Below are 20,507 nucleotides of genomic sequence, written 5' to 3'. Positions count from 1 at the left end.
CACTCAGGGGTACTCTCAGATCTCTATGCATTTCTTGCTCCTGATTCTGCGTCTTGCATACAATAGGAGTTGTAAAAGACATAGTGAAATAAATGATATCGAAGAAGCAGCCGTTCTGACCTTGTACTTCTCATGTGCTCTCTGCTGCTCCTCACAGTGCTCCTTTCTATACCTAAAAGATGTGTGATCTTTGCCAAGGTGCACCTGCCTGCAAAAGAAAAAAACCTACGTCCAGAAGCCATTAGCAAATATGTGTGTTAGCCCTATTTTATAACCAAGGAGGAATGGGGAAAACTGGAAGGAGCCAGCTCTGGGGTGAACAACATGTCCCATGAGATGAAGCTTATCATAGGGTGGTGGTGGCGCAGGCCTTTAATCCCAGGACTTGGGAGGCAGAGGCAGGCAGATCTCTGAGTTCAGGCCAGCCTGGTTTACAGAGCTAGTTCCAGGAAAGCCTGAGCTACATAGAGAAACTCTGTCTTGAAAAACCAAAACCGAAACCAAAAAAGAAGGAGGAGGAGAAGAAATGAAGCCTATCTTCTAGTGATTCTTGCTAAAATATTTATAAATTAATACAACAGGGGTGTGAGAGATAGTTCATTCAGTGAAGTGTTTGCTTTCAAGCATAAGGACCTGAGTTCAACCACAGGACCCTTGGACAAAAAGACAGGAGTGGCGGTATGCTCTTGTTATCCCAGTACTGTGGAGGTGCACATAGACCCCAGGACAGCCGGTCTGCTTGGTGAGCTTCAGGCTAGCCAGAGGACCTGTCTCAGAAAACAAAGTTGGGTTGGAGAGACAGCCCAGTGGTTAAGAGCACTGACTGCTCTTCCAGAGGATTTGGATTCCATTAGTAGCCCCCACATGGCAGCTCACAAGGGACGGTAACTCCAATACCAGGGGACTTGAAGCACACTTCTGGTTTCTGTTGGTACCACAATGCACTGACAAACCTTCGAGCCAAACCGGAATACACATAAAATAAAAATAATTTTTTTTTCCTGGAGACAAGGTTTCTCTGTATAACAGTTCTGGCTGTCCTGGAACTCACTTTATAGATCAGGCTGGCGATCAGACTGGCCTCAAACTCACTGAGATCCACCTGCCTCTGTACCACCACCCCCGACCTAAAATAAACCAATCTTTAAAAAAAAAACAATATAAGGTGGATGGCATCTGAGGAGCAACACCAGAGGTGACTTCCGGCTTCCACATGCACACTCTCTCCCTCTCACACACTCACACACATTCACACACAATCTAACACACATCCTGTCTCTCACACAAACACACCCACACACTCGCATACTCTTTCTCTCACACTTATATTCACACAAAACACACACTATCACACACAATTCACTCACACTCTGTCACATGAACACATGCTCACACACATTCACTTACACTCTGTCACATGCGCACACACACAATTCACTCACACTCTATCACATGCACACACACTCACACAATTCATTCACTCTGTCACTTGCACACACACTCACACACATTCACTCACATTTTATCACATGCACACACACATTCACTCACACTCTGTCACATGCACACACACTCACACACTATCATACACATCTGTCTCTCACACACAAACACACTTACACACTCACTCTCTCACACTCACACATGTACACTTTCTCTCACATGTACCCCAAATGCTCAGCATCACTAGTGGTCAGGGAAATGCAGATCTAAGCCATACAAATCAGCAGGTGTTGCAGAGGTAGAAAAACCGCAACTCTCCAGTGTGGCTGATGAAAATGTAAAAACAGCCTCTGACTGACACGTGTTAGACTGCACAGTAGAATATTACACAGTTACAGAAGGTGAACTAGCCACAAATGCTGAGATGCGGATGAATCATAAAAATGTTTTGAGTGACAGAAGCCTGTGACTAAACCTTGCACCATTGGCTAGTGCATTAATTTAGTATCTATTTCAAACTGTAAGTTAGAGGAGATTAAAGATTAAACATGAGAGGTGAGATGGCTTGGCAGGCAGAGGGGCTTGCCACCAAGCCTGACACCCCGAGTTCAGTCTCCGGAACCCACGTGGAGCAAGGAGAGAAGCAACTCTTGCAAGTCGTCCTCTAGCCTCCACGGCGCCGTAGTCTGTACGGTCCACGCCCACAGTAAACAAACAAACAAATGTTTTAAGTTTAACTACACGATTTAAGAAATCCAATGCTTGTCTAGGAAAAAACAATGTGTGTGCATTTGAACTGGTTCTTTCGGAAGCTGAACACGTGGCCCGGCTCCTGGGGTCCTCTAGTTTAAAGTAACGCAAATAGAAAAGTCCGTTTGCTCCAATAAGCACAAGAATGTTTCTGTCTGAACTTGTGCTGCCAGGACTGTCCCCAGCTGCTCCCACTGCATGAGGCTCACCCCAGGTCGGTCTGGGAATAGAGGCTGGGTGGCAGGCAGCCACAGCTGGCGGGGAGGAGGGGCCAAGCCCTGCACAGTCCACTGCTGTCCTGCCCTGTCGGTTATGTGTAGGAAACAACATGTCTTAATTATAATAATTTATTTCTAATAGCCACCCATTCTGAGCTAGAAACACTGGCGGAGGAGATGGACTAATTGAATTCGCCAAGGGAGTTTATCAATAATTGCGTGTTATTGTGTCTCCTGCGTCAAAGGCCACCCCTAAAAGCAGTCACCCTATCACCTGCTACACATTATCCCTCAATATTTACCACTTAAGATTGTTCTCGCTCTCCTCCAGGATGTTCTGTCTGACTTTCTGTTCGAAGAGTGCCTCCTTCATCTGTCTGGTTTTGGAGATTTCATCACCCTGGTCCAGGACTGGAGGCGGGAACGGGCAGAGATCATGGCCGTAATCAAATCAGTCATTTCCCAGACAAACACAAGCTTCTAACCATGCCGCCTAACAGACATGTAACTTAGTTTTGTTCCTAAATAATAAATGCGACTAGACACATTTCTTTTTTATTTTGCCCCAGGGACTGGTTTATAGCAGACCAATAGTTGTCACCTTGTTTTAATTCCTTAATCTTCAACTTTCCCGGTTCTTGGTTGAGGACAGTTGCCACGGCGAATGGATTAGACAGATCTGTTGGAAACCGCAGGTCTTGGTATTCGATTTCCTGAGGACCAAATCAGAGGGCATGAGTTCTTTTCTTCCTGCCTTCCGTTCCACTGGGGGTGGGGGTGGCCCTACCCACTTACCTTCATCTTCTGAGGCCTTGCCTTTGTGGAAGTTGGGTAAAATTGTATATACGTTGATTTTTCTGGAGGAACATTTACTTTCATAGAACGAGTATTTAATCTTTTGAACTCTTCTAATCTGGAGTTTAAGACATGATAAATTAGTGTATAATCCAACAGTTTGGGGTTTGTTTTATTGATTTATTTTTAGTTCATGATTGTTGCCTGTGTACTTGATCAGATCAAAAAGACTGCACCTGATTCCATGGAACTGGAGTTACAGACAGTTGTGAGCAGCCATGTGGGTGCTGGGAACTGAACCCTTGGGTTCTCTGAAAGAGCAGCCGGTATTCTGAACCACTCTTAACCCATCCCTGCACCACCCCAGCTCAAAGTGTTTGCTTTTGTGTTCTTTATGATAAAACTATCACTTGTGGATCAATATTATAACTAAATTAAAAGTAAGTGTGTGTGTCAAAAGGAATCTTTGGAAACAAATTTCATATCAGTATATTGACATATAACCACATACATATGTGTATGTACTTATGTATGCACACATACATACACCAGTGGTTGAATTCCCTCCCATTCTTAAAAAATACATTTACTATGTGTGTGTGTATGCAATGCACGTGTGTGTGTGTGTGTGTGTGTGTGTGTGCATGTGTGTGTGCACATGCCATGGCATGAATGTGGAGGTCAGAGAACAACAGTCCTCTTCTGCTGTGTAGGTCCCAGGTAAGGAGCTCGAGCCATGAGCACTGGCAGCAAGCCCCTTCCCTTCCCTGCGTGAATATGAGGTGTGGAACACAACAGGCTAGGGGATGCTCTGGTGGTTTAGTAGAATCCATTCCTAGCCTGTAGCTCTTCAACAGCGAAAGCTGATTATTTTAGAAATCGTGACTTTGATTCACCTTTCTAGTGAGAGAATAATTACGCTCTTTGAAAAGCAGAAACAAAACGGGGATGGGGCTCTAAGCTGGGTCGGCAGAGCACCTGCCCCTATGCTTTAAAGCCTTCTACGTAGACTCATCTTGTAATATAAATGTTATCAATGTAAATATAAATATAAACTGTGGTGCTGGGCTGAACCTGGGACTGCACACTTGCCAGGCAAGGGGCCAATGACTGACCTGCACGCCCAGCTTTCAAAACGAATTTCTGAGGAGGTTACAAGGAAAGAGAGAATTTGGATTTTTTTTTAAAGGCAGGTTCTTGCTATGTAGTTCAGACGTGCTTTTAACTCATGCTCTTCCTGCCTCAGCCTCCTCAGTGATGTAATTCCAAGTGTGCACCACAATGCCCATAACTGCATTGGATTGGAGTTTTCATGAAGCAAGTTTGAAGAAAAAAATTTGGGCTGCGGTTACAACTCAGTTGGTAGAGTGCTTGTCTAGAATGCCCAGAGCTTTGGATCCCATCCCCAGCACCATACACACTGGGTGTGGGGTGCATGTCTGTAACCCCAGCTCCGAAGGTGGAGGCAGACAGAATGTCAAAGTTATCTTGGTTCCTTAGCATGTCTGAGGTCAGCCTGGACTGCATGAGTAGACAGAAACATGATGGAGAAGCCATACGGTAAGGCCATGTTGGGGTGGCAGCTTCCAGTGAAGACACACTCGTACGGCTGGGAGTTGAACTGCGAGATCCACAGCTGAATTTTTATTTGTGCCATCCCGTACTGGATGGGCGTGAACTTCACAGTTACCTTCGTCTTCCCGTTAGCTGGAATTATTCCTGTGAGGAGAGAGAGAGGGAGAGAGAGGGAGGGAGGGAGGGAGGGAGGGAGAGAGAGAGAGAGAGAGAGAGAGAGAGAGAGAGAGAGAGAGAGAGAGAGAGAGAGGAGTGATTGTATCAGTTACTACTTTCCTTATTTGATGAAGGAGGGTTATCTGTCTATTGTGTTATTTTCATTGGTCAATAAAGAGACTGCCTTGGCCCCTTGATAGGACAGAAAATTAGGTAGGCGGAGTAAACAGAACAAAATGCTGGGAAGAGGGCTATGAGCCAGAAGCCATGGAGCCAGCCACCAGGTCAGACATGCTGAATCTTTTCCGGTAAGCCACCACCTCGTGGTGCTACAGATTATTAGAAATGGGTTAATATCAAGATATGAGAGTTAGTCAGTAACTAACTCTCTAGAGATAATGGGCCAGGCAGTGCTTAAATGAATATAATTTGTGTGTTGTTATTTCTGGGACTAAGCTAGCCGTGCGGGAGCTGGGTGAGGCGAAAAGCAGGCCTGCCCACAGCCCCTCACTACAGATGGCGCCAGCGTGGATAACTGAATCCACAGAAAGCTTGAGAAAGTTTGGGAAAGAATAGAGTAAAGCATGTTTTCTTGGTGGCAGCAATATCTCGGGTCTGCTCTGCTTGCTAGAGGCAAGCAATGCTCTCATTTAAGAGAGGCTTCCTGACTCAGCTTTAGCTGCAAAACTTTGTAGCTCATTAAGAGGTCCTGCCGTGAAACACTTAAAAGGTATTGATGAAAAGCTGAACGCACGCTTTTCGGTTTTCAGTCGTAGCAGGAAAAACGCTGCGCTGTTTTAAAATGCCGGTTTTCTGGGCCGTCCTGCCAGGGCAAACTCTGACTCTTTCAGGCAGGCAGTCCGACTGAGTGTGGTCTGTGAGCAGAATGCTGCAGCTTGCTTGCTGGCAAGGACCTTGAAACGCCATAGAGTTGTGGCAGTAAACACAGCTCTGGTTGGTACCTCAGCCATGATGATGGAAAGCAAAATAATGGACTGGATCTAACTGTCAAAGCCACAGCTTTAGTCCTACCCATTAAAAACTCACTAGGTCAGAAAAAGAGAGATATGTAGTAAAGAGAGATTCAAAGACAAAGAGAACCTCTAAATGGTTTACAGTGTGTTAAAAATATATGCAGGCTAAAGGTTAAAGTCATTAAAAATAAAAAATAAAGAAAGGGAAAAATAGGGTGTGGTGGTACACAACTTTAATCCCAACGCCTGGGAGGCAGAGGCATATTGACCTCTGTGACTTCAAGGGACAGAGGTAGAGATTGACCTCTGTGACTTCAAGGTGTGGTAGCACATGCCTTTAATCCCAATACCTGGGAGGCAGAGACAGACAGATCTCCGTGAGTTCAAGGTGTGGTAGCAAACACCTTTAATCCAAGCACTGGGGAGGTAGAGACGGGCAGATCTCTGTGAGTTCAAGGACAGCCTGGTCTACAGAGTTATTCCAGGACAAAGATATATACAGAGAACCTGTCTCAAAAAGTCAAAAGTAAAAAGTAAAAATAAAAGAAATAGAGGTTGAAATAAAGCTGCATAAAGATGGAAAATACACAGAGAATCTTGATACTGTATGCTATTATGCTCTCTTTGAATTGTTTAAATGCTGAGGAAGGAGCAACAGTTGCTAAAAGATACTTGTTTATAAATGCTGCTGAACTAATCCAAGATAGATATGTTGAAAATACCTTGACTTCTGAATTTGGATCTAAGGATATGATACTTTGGAAAGGAGGTTCTTCTTTTGTTTTCACAGAGGATGAGACCCTGTGGATTGCTTCTATCCCAATATGGTATGATAGACCACGCCCTCCTGAAAGGTTTCTGTGAACACCCTCAAAAAATTTCTTCACTCAACTGCCGACTGAGATGAACCTGGCAGACAGGTTATACCATGAAAGACCTGATTAACTGCGCCCCTATACAGCAGGAAGAAGTTTGGAGAGAAATAACTACGTCCATATTCCCAAATATTGTTTAAAAATGTTCTTTTACATTTAAAGGGGGATATGATATAGATATGAATAATTTCATTGGTATGGATTTTAAGGTCAATTTTGTTATATGTATATATATTTCTGATCTTGACTGATGTATTGTGATTGTGTAGTTCATTTTAAAAATGTAATGTATAATTAGAAAATATAGGTTGTTAATGGATAATCATCGATAATAGTAAAGCTTGTAGTAATGTTAGTCTGATTTTCTAGAAGTGCATAGATATATTTCAGATAGACATTCATATCTTTCAAAGACTACAGAGCATGGCATATAATGTTTTAATAACTTAGGACTTTTCATGACAATGAGACACGTCTGCTCCTGGCAGCACCAATCTACTTCAAGAGGAAGATGGGCATCGAAGAGGCTCCTTATGGAGTTGGTTAGCCATTTGTGCAAGAAACTGCTTTTGCCTGGACTGTTATATAAACTGGACACAGAGAACCTGCAGAGAGAGGACTGCTGAACTTGCCTAAAGGTGAGATGATCTTTCGGGGTTCCTGATTCATGATAGAGTCTGCGAGACATTCTGCAGGACACAGCAGATAGTGACTGAATTGCCTTTGAAATTTCCTGCTTCATGAAAATGTCTCTGGATATTATGGGCCTGAAGGCTCAAGATGGGTGCCCCAACGATACAGAGGAACTTTGGGTGACTGTCCAGGCAGCGAGATGTCTCTGTCATTTCTAGAGTTTTAGAAGTTGCTTACTTCTTGTTTACTTAGGTAATATATCCTTCTGGAGTCTTTGATGGAGTTAAAGAATGGATAGTCGTAGTTATAGTTTTCCATTATTATGATAAAGATTTAGTTATAAATATTGTAACTGTAATTCTTGCTTGATAACTGTTTTGTTATATGTAATTTTACTATGTTAAAATGAAAGCCTTTCTTTTTTGTTTAAACAGAAAAAGGGGAAATGATGAAGGAGGGTTATCTGTCTATTGTGTTATTTTCATTGGTCAATAAAGAGACTGCCTTGGCCCCTTGATAGGACAGAAAATTAGGTAGGCGGAGTAAACAGAACAAAATGCTGGGAAGAGGGCTATGAGCCAGAAGCCATGGAGCCAGCCACCAGGTCAGACATGCTGAATCTTTTCCGGTAAGCCACCACCTCGTGGTGCTACAGATTATTAGAAATGGGTTAATATCAAGATATGAGAGTTAGTCAGTAACTAACTCTCTAGAGATAATGGGCCAGGCAGTGCTTAAATGAATATAATTTGTGTGTTGTTATTTCTGGGACTAAGCTAGCCGTGCGGGAGCTGGGTGAGGCGAAAAGCAGGCCTGCCCACAGCCCCTCACTACACTTATTGCTAACAAAGTACCCGACAAACGCAGTTTAGGGCAGGAGGGTGCAGTGAGCCCACAAGAATTACACAGTAAATGTGCAGCTGAGATCTGTGGGACCAGTCCACAGGGAGTATATACATACATGTCCACTTGGAGAAACCCGTTCTGCAGAACTACGGGGACACCTGTCTTTTGGATAAGTCACTGTCAATTCTGTAGAAATCTTGTGAAATCATGGCATTTCTCCCAGCAGTATAAACCTGACTTTTCCTGTAAGGGCATCCGGATACCCCACTACTCCTCACCCCCTACCCCTGCCCACAACATAAAACCATGGTGTGAAAAGGATTCCCCCAGTCAAACCTTTGTTCTCACAGCCAAACTCTGCTTCCCCACAGACTCTATTGACAGCACTCACTGGTAAGAAAGGAGCTCCATACAGGAGGCAATACGTCTGCTCTAACAGCAGACTCTGGAAGGTGTGATCTACTGGCCCCCTGCTCTCACCGCTCCTAATATTCTGTGTTTACCTCTCACCTCGGTTTCAACTAACATAAGATCGCAGCCCAGGGAATTAACTGTCTATACAGGAAAAAGGCCTGAGTCACTAAAACTATCTTCAGGGAGAAAAATTCTCACCTAGGTACCCTACTGGAGTCAAAAGCAAGCAAGCTCCCCAGAAGAGATTCCCTTTAACTCAACCAGCTAGCCACTAATCAAATCAAGTCTGCAGGTTGATATAGCTACAACATGGTGTTCCCAGCTACCAGGGAGCTTCCACAGCCACGCCCCCTCTTGCGAGACCCACCAGCTTTTGTGACTCTGTAAAAAGCACACTTGATACTACTGTTAGCACTTATGGGATTGCTGACTTGTCCTTATGCCCACATAGACGGAAAGCGGTGTGGAGATCGCCCCTTATGGGATTGCTGACTTGTCCTCATGCCCACATAGACGGAAAGCTGTGTGGAGATTACCCCTTATGCAGCTGCTTCCCTTCTTCGTTCCCAGGGATAAAGAACATGCAGCCGTAACACATGAGAGTTGATTTATTTCATTTTATCCTCAGATCCCATTAGCCAGGTTTTCAGCTGCCATAGTGATCTTTCTGGACCCTGAGAGGTTTAATGGGCTTAGCCCCAAAGTAAACCTCTATAGGAGGGGTTGATTTTGACTCAGCGTTTGAGGGCACAGTTCGTCATGATGGAAAGGCACGGTGGCAGGAGCATGAGTCAGCTGGTCACATGGCCCCCACAAGCAGGAAGCAGAGAGATGAGCACTTTACTCAGCTCACTTTCTCCTTTTTATTCTGCCTGGGACCCCAGCCCATGGAATGGGGCTGCCCACTTTGACGGACCCACGCATGCCTTGCCCAGAAGTCCTTCCCGCCAGCATAGCCAGGCAAGATTAACCATCACGGAGGCATTCGCTGTGCTCCCCAAGTAAGGCTGAAGAGGCAACACCAGCCCCATCTTCCCAGCACAGCATAGGTGTGCCTCTGCGCGCTCCACAAGCTCTTCATTAAGTGCACACAACTCAACTTCTGAGTGTTGACACAGACCTTATTTATCAGTGACGACACAAATCCTTTCCAACAATTATCTGATTGTGTAGTTACACAAATAAGGTCAAATCCATCTGCATTAGTGACTCAAATGTAAATTCCCAGAATATTGACCCTAAAGCAAGTGAGCAGCATGCAATGCCAATGCTGTAAGCAACATGGAAAACTAGGAACACATACCTAGGGGTTTTGGTCCAGATTGTTCAGTTCCCTGTGTTTTTCTGTAACTTTATTCTTTCCTCCCTTCCTCCCTTCCTTTCTGTAGTGTTGGGGCTGGAGCCCAGGGCCTTATCCAGGCTTGGCAAGTGCTCTATCACAAAACTACACCCCAGAGCTCCTCCTTTCAAATCTCTCGGATGAACTGGTATTGCTTCTACTGTCAAACAGCACACTATGCCATATTAGAACACTGTATGTCCTGGGGTTGTCAGGGTCACAGTCTGGGCCTTCACAGTCTAACCAGTCAGGCTGTACCACTCATCCTCAATAAGTCATTAAAGAGACAAGCTAGTAGAGAAAAACAGAAGAAAGAGACTCAGCCGGTGTAGCTACATTGGGAAGGAGAATCAAGAGGTCCAATGACTCCTAAGTCCACCCATGGGGTCCTCACATGAGGTTCAGTTTTAAACAGAAGGCCAGAGGTGTGTGCATAGCTAAGTTGTCCTGGCCAAGGTTTGGTTCTGCCCATCACTGACCCATCATTATGCCAGAATCCTTGCAAGGGGATCTGACAGGTTGTGTGGGTCCTACCTGAATGTTTGTTACCTTCCAGGGAAATTGCAAACTCCCAAGACAGACACCAGGTCACAGCTATTTTATCTACTTGAATGCTTCCTATAGTCAATTAATAGTTTCTGAGAGAGGGAGAGATATTCTTCCCAGTGGTGTAGTCCCTGGCAAGGTGTCCATGCTCCTGCAAGAACCCTTGTGAAATGCATTGGGATACACAGACATGGAAGTAGCTGGGAAGAGCAAGATCAATGGGAAAGGTAAGGGGACAAAGGAGTCTAGTGGGGTGAATGTGACCAAAATGCATTACATACACATGTGAAGACACCGTCACAAGCCATTATAGCACATAAATAATATGGAAGACTGGAGAGGTGGCTCAATGAGCAAAGTGCGTGCTGTGCAAGCATAAGATCTGAGCTGGGGTCCCCAGCACCCACAGAAAGCCTGACAAAGCAAACTCATCTGTAACCCCAGCATTGGGAGGGGTGGAGACAGGTGGATGCCTGGAGCCCACAGGACAGCCTAGCAGAGACAGCAAGAGACCCTTAAGGTAGCCATTTCAATGTGTGTGTGTGCATGTGTACACTCACAGAGCAAATGCATGCATGCAACACACACACACACGTGCACACACAGAATGTAGGCATTTGTTAATTTCCTGAGCACAGATGGAGGTCAAAATTGTTAAGTGGTGGCCACTACTGCATCTTAAGCCCAGGGCCAGGTAGAAAGAGTCACCAGATACAATGGGTCTGCAAGCCAACAGCAGGTCATTTGGGTAGAAATCCCAGCAGAAGAGACTTTAATACCTTGACCACCACTTGGTCAGAGCATCATCACTCTGTGGGACCTGTAGATCATCTGGGATTTGAAGTCCAGAGCATTCCACTGCTTTACTCCAGCTCATTAACACAAGGACAAGCTCTGGGGTGAGGACTAATACTTACCTTGACCGGGGAGATGTATTTTTTTAAGTGCTCCCCGCCTAGACAATACATAGAGCCCGCTGTGGAGATGTAGCCCAGGCAACCACAGTGAGCTGTTTTTTTGTTTTGCTTTGTTTTTCTGTTAGTGCAACTTTGTCACTTGAACACAGAGGTGGCAGGCTGCGCAGTGTTGACAGTTGTAGAATAGGTGCCAAGTTTTGACAGCTACTGCTTGGTCAAAACTCACGGTGGCACAAAGGAGCAGTGGAGCCCTGTGTTTTATAATCGAGAAAGGTATTCTTAATATTTAACCTCATTTGAAAAAGTCTACCTCGGTCTGTAGCATGCTTGTCCTGCAGGTATGAAGATCCCCAGTCCCACACAAACCAGCGTTAGTGGTGCCAACACTCAGGAGTAGAGGCAGCAGCATCAGAAGTTCAAGGTCATCCTTGGCTACATCGTGACTCCTAGGCCACCCTGCAAACAGTGTGTCTGTGCCGCAGGCAGTGAGATGGCTCTCAGTAACGGTGGGTGCTGCCAAGCCTGACAACCTGAGTTTGACCTCCAGACCCTACGGCTGAAGGAGAGAACAAACTAGAAGGTTGTCCTCTGCTCACAACACAAACATGTGCACACACAAGTACATGAGAGAAATACATGAAAAGGTAATAAGAAATGTAAAGCCCAGATCACTATTCTTGGATCAATTACAGATCACCACCTTCAGCACAACCAGGGATAATGTTAAGTCACAGGGCAGGAAGCTGGGTGATGTATCCCAGGACTCGGGAGATCATCGCAGAAGCATCTCCAGGTCCAGGCTGCTCTGTGCTACCCAGAAAGACAAACAATGGCAAACAGAAACGAATAATAGCAACAACAGAAAGATCAAAGCCAAGAAAGTCCTGGCTGCAAAGATGGCTTAGTAGTTGAGAGCATTTGCTGCTTTTGTTGATGGCTTGGGTTTGGTTTCCAGCACCAACATCAGGCAGCTCCAGGGGATCTAATGCCATCTTCTGACCTCCATGAATACTGCATACAGGTGGCATACATACACATAGACACACCCAAATAAAAATAAAAATGAAAATAAAGAAGGCCGTAGTTTATCAAATGTAAGGATTATGAAGAACACATAACAACACTGAACAATGCTGTGTTGTTTCCTAGGTGACACTAATATAAAGCAAACAAGGGTGTACTTAAATATGTAAATAAAGTAATATAAACATATACAGGGACATATAAAGTATGTAAATAAACTAATAGAAAATATCGGCATGGGCAGTAACTAAAAGAAGATGAAAAAAACATTATTTTTTAGGGCAGTAAGGCCCAGACAGGGAAAACTTCTAAAAATCATCCCATACTGTCTTATTTAGGGTTTCTTTTGCTGTGAAGAGACACCATGACCATGGATGCTCTCAGAAAGAAAGAACACTTAATTGGGTGGCTTACAGTTCAGGGGTTCAGTCCTCTATCATCTTAGATGTCCCAACATGGTGGCATGCAGGCAGACACGGTGATGGAAAAGGAGCTGATCTTGGTCCACAGGCAAGAGAAGGAAGCTGGGTGCTGTGTGGGGCATAGCCTGAATACACGAGACCTCACTGCCCACCTCCACAGGGACACACCCACTCCAACAAGGTCACACATCCTTATAGTACCACTCTCTGTGGCCCAGCATTCAAGCACAGGAGTCTATGGGGATCATTCCGATTCCAGCCACCACAGCCACCATAGCCACCTTGCTCTTTGAGACAGGGCCTCTCACTGAACACAGAGCTCACTGGTTGGCTGTTATCCAGCCAGCATGTGCCAGGGCTCCTGCCACTGCATCCCTAGTGCTGGGATTGTAGGCAAGCACCTTCACGCCTGACTTTTATGTGGGTGCTGGAGACTGAGGTTGCCCAGTGTGACAAGCACTTCACTGTCGGGCCTCTCTTCAGCCCCGCTCTGTGTCCTTTTGAACTCTGTTATTGGCCTCAGTTTCTCTACTCCCTCTAACGGGAACCGGCTGCACCTCTTGGCCCCAGCTTTTGGTAACCACTGGTCTAGTCTCTACTTCCATGAAACAATTTTCAAAAATTGTTTGTTTGTTTGGAAGCAGGGTCTCTGTGTGGTTCTGGCTGTCCTGAAGCTCCCTATGTAGACCAGGCTGGCCTGGAACTCACAGAGATCCACCTTCATCTCCCTCCTGAGTGCTGGGATTAAAGACATGCATCAGCACACCTGGGCTAAAATACAAAATTGAGAAAGGGTCTTCTGTGTCCCAGGCCTTTCGTTTCTGTGGCTGAAGATGACCACGGGCGCCTGGTCACCCTGGTTCTCTCACTCAAGCGCTGGGATTGCATGTTACAGTTACGCTGGGCTGAGGGTGGAGCCCACGGCCCCTTGCATGCAAGTATTCTGCCAACTAAGTTACGACCTATGAGACCAAAATTTTGAGATTCCACACATGTAAATGAGATCAGCTGCATTATAATAAGCTTTAAATTTCCTCCCAGCAGCTCAGAAATACAGATTATTCCCCATGAATTGTCATAGAGCCATCTAAGCCTCACTCTCAGAGTCTTATGCTTTAACCTTCGAAGATTTAGGGTCCCACTGACTGTGGGATTTGGGGTGAACTAACCTCTGTAAGACTCAGTTAACAGATGCATGGCTTAAAAGTCATCTACAGACAAACTGATGGTAAGTTCTCACACTGGTGTTGTGGGGGAAGGCACCGAGAAGGCAGGGCCTTCCTCCACCTAGCAGAGGTTAGTCACAGGCACTACTGTGGCCCATAGCCTGGGATAATAGAACGGCCCCAAGAATCACTGGAACTCCATCACAATGGAGAGAAACTCTGCAACTCAGTTTGAATACCTTAACTGAGGCTCTGTTTTCTCATCTGTAAAATGGGACAAAGACACACTAATCTGTGGGTCTGGGATAAGAGTCAGTGCATAACATCCATCTGAAAACTGAACTTGCCAGTCTTCAGGTCACACAAGCAAGCAGTTACTTATGTTGGGCTCAGTTACTCCCAAGCTGTTTGGAAGAGCGAATGTGTCCGTCGCATGCATTTATGTGTATGCATGTTTGTATGTATGTGTTCCCCAATCGTGCTGGCTAATGTTTATTGCCATCTGGACTGGACTTAGAGTCATCATGTAAACATGGCTCTGAGTGTCCGTGAGTATGTTTCTAGAAATGTCTAGCAGGGGTAAGAAGACCTGTCCTGGATGTGCTCAGCACCACTGCATGAGCTTGGATTCTGGACTGAATGAAAAGAATGCGGGTTGAGCACCAGTGTTCCTCTCTCTGTGTTTCTCGACTGAGGGTGCCACGTGACCAGCTGCCTCATGCTCCTGCTGCCATACCTTCCTCGCCATGATGGACCGTCCCTTTAGATTCTGAGACAAACAAACCCTTCCTTCCTTACACTGTTGTTGCCACAACAACCAGGCAAGTGACCGATATTCCAAGCCCTGCCTCTGACCTGAGATGCCGGGACGACCGGGTGTGTGACGTCACACCGTCCTCACCTGACTTTGGCTCAATTGTAAAGGCCGGATGAGACCGCAGCAAAGTGATATGGAACTCGAAATCCACGGGGCAGCTGCACTGCAAGGGGATCACACAACTTTTGCTGCAAAGCAAGCACAGAAGGAAACGGAACACATCATTTTTCTCTCCAGCTGTCTTCTAACTAACCTAGAGAGGAACAGAGACTCGGGAACCACAGCAAGGAGCAGGAAGTGACACCCAACATCAACTGGCACTTCCTGTCCCACACTGACAAAAGACTTGTTTTGAAATATGCTCTCATGTAGCCTAGGCTAGCATCAAACCTGCTATGTAACCAAGTGTCTGGGTTCTGTTTTTAGAAAATACCCTGACAGAAGCAATTTAAGGAAGAATGGGTTTGTTCATCTCTCAATGCGAGGTTACAGCCTGGCATCGTTGTAGAGAAACCGAGGCAGCAGGATCTTGAAGCAGCTACACCCATAGTCAAGAATAGAGAGCAGTGAAGTAATGCATGCTTGCTTGTGCTCGGCTCGCTTGCTCCTTTTTACACAGTTCAGGATCCCCTGCCTAAGGAACGATGCCCCCCACAGTGAACATGCCTTCTCATATCAGTTAATGTAGTCGAGATAATTCCTTATAGACCTACCCACAGGGCAACGTGATCTAGTCAGTCCTCACTGAGAGCCTCTTCTCTGGGGTCTCTAGATTGTCACCAAGGATGATGTTGAGTTTCTGGCCTTCTTTTCTCTAGTTGATAAGTGCTGGGATTGCAGGCGTGCACAACCATGTGCTAATCATGCAGTGCTGAGGTTGGAACCTGGGGCTTTGTGAGCACAGTGGGCAAACATTCTACCATCTGAGCTCCATCCCTTGTCCACACTCTTGGGAGAGCTCCATTGCACTCACTGTGAGTGGAGCTGCCAGGCTGGGGAGATCTGCTTTCTTGGGAAGGACCCGCCTGACCTACTCACCTGTGGAGATCCCTACTACACATGAGTCTTACCTGCCAGCAAGGCTTCCCTGGATTTGGAGTCCTATAAAAGTGGAGTCATATGTGCAAGAATCTCAGTGCTATCCAGATTCACACACACACACACACACACACACACACACACACACACGCATACACACTGTTCAATAAATATTTGGTTTTCAGTAACTATTTAGGAGACTATAAATGTGGCTTTTAAAAGCACGTCCAAACCTTTTTGAAATTCATTATCTTTTAAAAATCTGTGAAATATCTGGACTAGTTAAAATATAAGTATTTTTTGAACAATTAAGATTTCTCTATTCCTTCCTAAGAACTATAAACTGTTTCCAGAGAAACAAAGCACCACCGATTGACAGTCCTTGTCTATCTCTGCTCCTTCCTCCTTTGCGGGGGTGACCCTTACTGGGGATCTTCTGTCTAAAATTTCTACGTGTTTGATAATATCACAGCATATGCTTGGGAAAATGTGGCTGCAGGAGGAGGAGGTGGCTAATCACATCGCAGCTACAGTCAGGAAGACAGACAGTGACATAGGAGGAGGAGGAGGTAACTGGTCACAGCGCAACTACAGTGACGCAGGAGGAGGAGGTGACTGGTCACAGCGCAGCTACAGTCAGGGAGGCAGACAGTGACATAGGAGGAGGAGGAGGTGCAGTCAGGGAGGCAGATAGTGACAAACGCCGCACTTCACTGTGCTCTCTCCTTTTTATTAATCTGGAACACTACCCCATAGGATGGCGCCACCCACATGCAGGGTGGGTCCTCCCAGCTCGGTTAAATTTCTTTGGAAATACCCTCACAGGCACACCCGTGTGTGTTTTCTAGGTAATTTCAAACGCAAGTCAAATTCCCAATGCACTCAAGCGCTCCCAACTGTTGTGGTTACCTTCCCGAGAGCTGCGGAAGGAAAACCAGTCGATTCCAGCATGGATAGGGTAGGAGAAGGGTGGACAAAGCCCACTCCTGGTCAGGCGCCGCTGGGAAAGAGCGCCAGTTTTCTTCAGGGACACGGCCCTTGGTAGGTCGCCCATGCTCCAGGAGCCAGCACTTCACCCGTGTGCACACAGGCAATACCAACTGGACCCAGTAGGGTATGTGTTTGGAAACTAGGACAGGACATGAAGTGGCAAGGAGAGCCTGGATGGGGTGCACAGCAGGAGCTGGAAGGAGGATTGGGGATGTATCATATTCACGTATGGAATTCTCAGAGAATAAACGAGATTACCTGTCACACAGGGGCTCTCATGGAACAGCTGTTTTAAGGCTGTCTTGCCCCCAGCCACTGGACCAACAGTCAGTTTGGCTCCCTCGGCATTTGGGGACTTGACTGTCACTATCCTCTCCTTGCCTCTGTCCCCAGCTGGGTAAAAGGCCCAGGCCCAGGTCAGTGAAGTTTCTTGGCTTTCTTTGATTGGATGAAAAAGAGAACCTCAGTCTTCACTCAGCTTCAAGGCAAGGGCAAGTGCTGCTTCCTGGGATCAGTGAGACCACGGCCTCCTTGATCCAACAGGAATGAACCCCATTGCAGCCCCTGAGCCCACTGCAGCCCACTGCTGTCCCTAAGCCTGCCAGGAGCCCGGTGCAGCTCTGGAGCCTACATGTTGGGTCTTCTCCCGGTTCTGCTGAAAGGCACTGTCTGCTTGCTCACTTGCACAGGTCTCTGAGGCCTCTTTGACAGGTATCAGAAGTAGAAGAGGTGCTAGGCAAGGTACCTTCCCTGCTCTCTCTCTCTCTCTCTCTCTCTCTCTCTCTCTGTTTGTGTATGTGTGTATGCATGTGTGTGGTGTTCAGAGGCAGGCACCTGGTTTCTCTTTTATTCTCCACTTTATTTTTTTTGAAACAGGTAGGGTCTCTCACTGAACCTAGATCTTGATCATTCATCTGGGTGGTCAAAGAGCCACCTATCTCTGCCTCCTAAATTCTGGGGTTACAGATGCAGGGTGCCATACCTAGGTTTTTTTTTTTTCACATTTATGCTAGGAACCTGACCTCAGGTCCTCGTGCTTGCCCAGCAAGCACCTTACAGACTGGACATCTCCTCACCCTCTCCCTACTCCACTTGAGGAAGTGTATCTCATGACTTTGAAGAGATCTGGGCTCTGACTGAAGACTGCTCCTGACACCTGCCTGCAATGTCCTGCTGGTAATTGGTTCTTCCCTTCCTTCCTTCACTCCCTCCTTCCTTCCTCCCTCCCTTTCTCCCTCCTTTCTTTCTTTCTTTCTTTCTTTCTTTCTTTCTTTCTTTCTTTCTTTCTTTCTTTCTTCTTTCTTTCTTTCTTTCTTTCTTTCTTTCTTTCTTTCTTTCTTTCTACCTTTCCTCCCTCCTTCCCTCCCTCCCTTTCTCCTTCCCTTCCTTTCTTCCTCCTTCCCTCCCTCCCTCCCTCCCTCCCTTACTTCCATAGCCAGGTTCTTCTCAATCTTCCCGTGTAGCCAAGGATGACTTTGAACTTTTACTCTCGTCTCCACTCCCCGCCCCCCAAATGCTGGCATCGCAGATGTGTGCTACTGCAGTTGGTTTATGTGCTGCTGGGGGTGGAACCTGGGGAATACTGCACGATACACAGGTTCTCTACCCACTGAACCACGTCCCCAGCCCTCTGCTGCTGTTTCTTGTTTAAGCGTTGTTCCTTAGCTATGATGGTCTATAATACTAGGGTAGGTATACTGCAAACACTTGAGTCCTCCACAGAAGACAAGGCTGCCCCAGGCTTCCAACAATGATACTTTCTGACATAAATCCTGAGTAATGGTCACATGGGCTCCTTTCTTCATCCCAGTACAGGAACCTATACACCATGTTCTGCCTCAGCTTCCACTAGAGATGTACAGCCAACCAGAGCTCCCTGAGAGGCGTCCCAACTCTGAAGACCAGTAAGCAATGGTGGGTGCACTCTAAGGTATGGTGGTCAATCTAGACCGTCCACCTGATGGGAATTAGAGTCTCCATGAACAGAGACTTCTGGGCATGTCTGTGAGAAATTTTCTCGTTTGGATTAGCTGTGGTGGGAAGACCTACCTAAGTATGGATGGCACCATCCTACGGGCTAGGATCCTTGACTGGGTGAAAGGAGAAAGGAAGCTGAGCACCAGCATCCACCTCCTGTGTGTGTGTGTGTGTGTGTGTGTGTGTGTGTGTACAGGTATCACGTGACCAGCTGCCTCCCACCCACGCCGCCATGACGGACTGAACCCCGGAACTCTGAGTCCAAATGAAGCACTTTTTCGGTCGCTTTTGTCAGTTTTGTTGTTGGTTTGTTACAGCCTAGAAAAGTCCTGAGACCGCAGGGTCACCTCAGGCCATCCCACACCGCAGGCTCCGGTCTTATCTAATACACAAGGCCTGTGAGCCTAGCAGGCACCCTGTGTGGTGTCAGTCACTCCACCCAAGCTGGTTAGACTGACTGAAAGCCTTTGTTACAGTAGTGGGGTCTGGATTTCACTCACGAAGATGGAAGCAGGCTGCAGGCCATGGTTTATAGTCCACACATGGTTTCTGGGGATTAGGCAGGGAGCTATGACTCCCGTGAGCACCTGCAGGTGTCAGCTCAGAGATGTCCCAGCGAGGCCCTGTCTGATGTTCAAGGCTCTTCTAACAAATGCCACATGACTGAATGTTTCTGAACTGAAACAATTCCTCCATAACTCCCATGGGTTCTTCCCATTGGTGATAAATGACCCATTTTCAATGAACTCCTAAGCTCTGACAAGTTTCAGAAAAGGTGTTGAGGTATTTGTTTAGTGATGATTACCAGGAGCCAGGTTCCTCATGCACTTGCCAACCTGGAAAAACAACCAGTTCCTTAAGGGAACAAAATTCCAGTCACTGTGACTCAGAAGGCACATGACTGATGCAAGCCACCCAGGTTGCTGTGGAGTCTGCGCATTTGTGTATGTGTTAAATCCCTGCACGTATGTATGTGCACTATATGGATGCTGGAACTGAGCCTTGCTTTTCTACAAGAGCAGCAAACGCTCCTAACCTCTGAGCTATCCCTCCAGCCTCGTGTATGTGTGTGTGTGCGTGCGTGTATGTGTGTGTGCGCGTGCGTGTATGTGTGTGTGCGCGTGCGTGTGTGTGTGTGTGTGTGTGTGTGTGTGTGTGTGTGTGTGCGGTCACATGAGTGCTGGTCTCTGTGAGATCCTGTGGAGCTGGAGTTACAGGTGGCTGTAAACTGCCAGATGTGGGTGCTGGAAAATGAACTCAGGTCCTCTACTGTGTGCACTGTTAAGCAATGAGCCATCTCTCCACTCCCGTGTGACAGTTAACTTTAATTGCCAAGGTGACACGCTCTAGAATCACCTGGGAGGCTGGCCTTGAACTCACAGCGGTGGGCCTGCCTTTGCCACCAGAGTGGCACAATTTGCCACAATACCTCCAGCTGTGTGGGATTATTTTACTTATACTAATTAAGGAAGGAAGACGTCAGAAGGTTCCCTTGGCAGAGAGTGAGGGTGGGTGAGTGGGATTCTGAGCAGAAAGCAAGCAAACAAACATGGAGAAAGCAAGCGGAGCACTTAAAGCTGTGAGCCAACTAAG

At 46.4% G+C, this 20,507-nt stretch overlaps 1 protein-coding gene across 6 annotated transcripts in view; it reads right to left on the bottom strand.

Moving 5' to 3' along the window:
- Cfap221 (cilia and flagella associated protein 221) overlaps nt 1-20,507 on the bottom strand; it is an 80,112-nt gene that overhangs the window by 29,670 nt on the left and 29,935 nt on the right. For all 6 annotated transcript variants that reach the window (XM_085688351.2, XM_085688350.2, XM_085688349.2 and 3 more), the window contains 6 exons: nt 14,994-15,097; nt 4,766-4,925; nt 3,207-3,324; nt 3,013-3,124; nt 2,714-2,822; nt 121-208 (listed from right to left, as the gene is read on the bottom strand). In XM_085688351.2, coding sequence (XP_085544477.1) covers nt 121-208; nt 2,714-2,822; nt 3,013-3,124; nt 3,207-3,324; nt 4,766-4,925; nt 14,994-15,097 — 691 coding nt within the window. The remainder of the gene's footprint in view (nt 1-120; nt 209-2,713; nt 2,823-3,012; nt 3,125-3,206; nt 3,325-4,765; nt 4,926-14,993; nt 15,098-20,507) is intronic.

This window comes from Myodes glareolus, chromosome 5 (genome assembly GCF_982192425.1).
Source record: "Myodes glareolus chromosome 5, mMyoGla1.1, whole genome shotgun sequence".
In the NCBI taxonomy this organism is placed as follows: domain Eukaryota; kingdom Metazoa; phylum Chordata; class Mammalia; order Rodentia; family Cricetidae; genus Myodes; species Myodes glareolus.
This window is presented reverse-complemented; position numbering and strand designations above follow the sequence as displayed.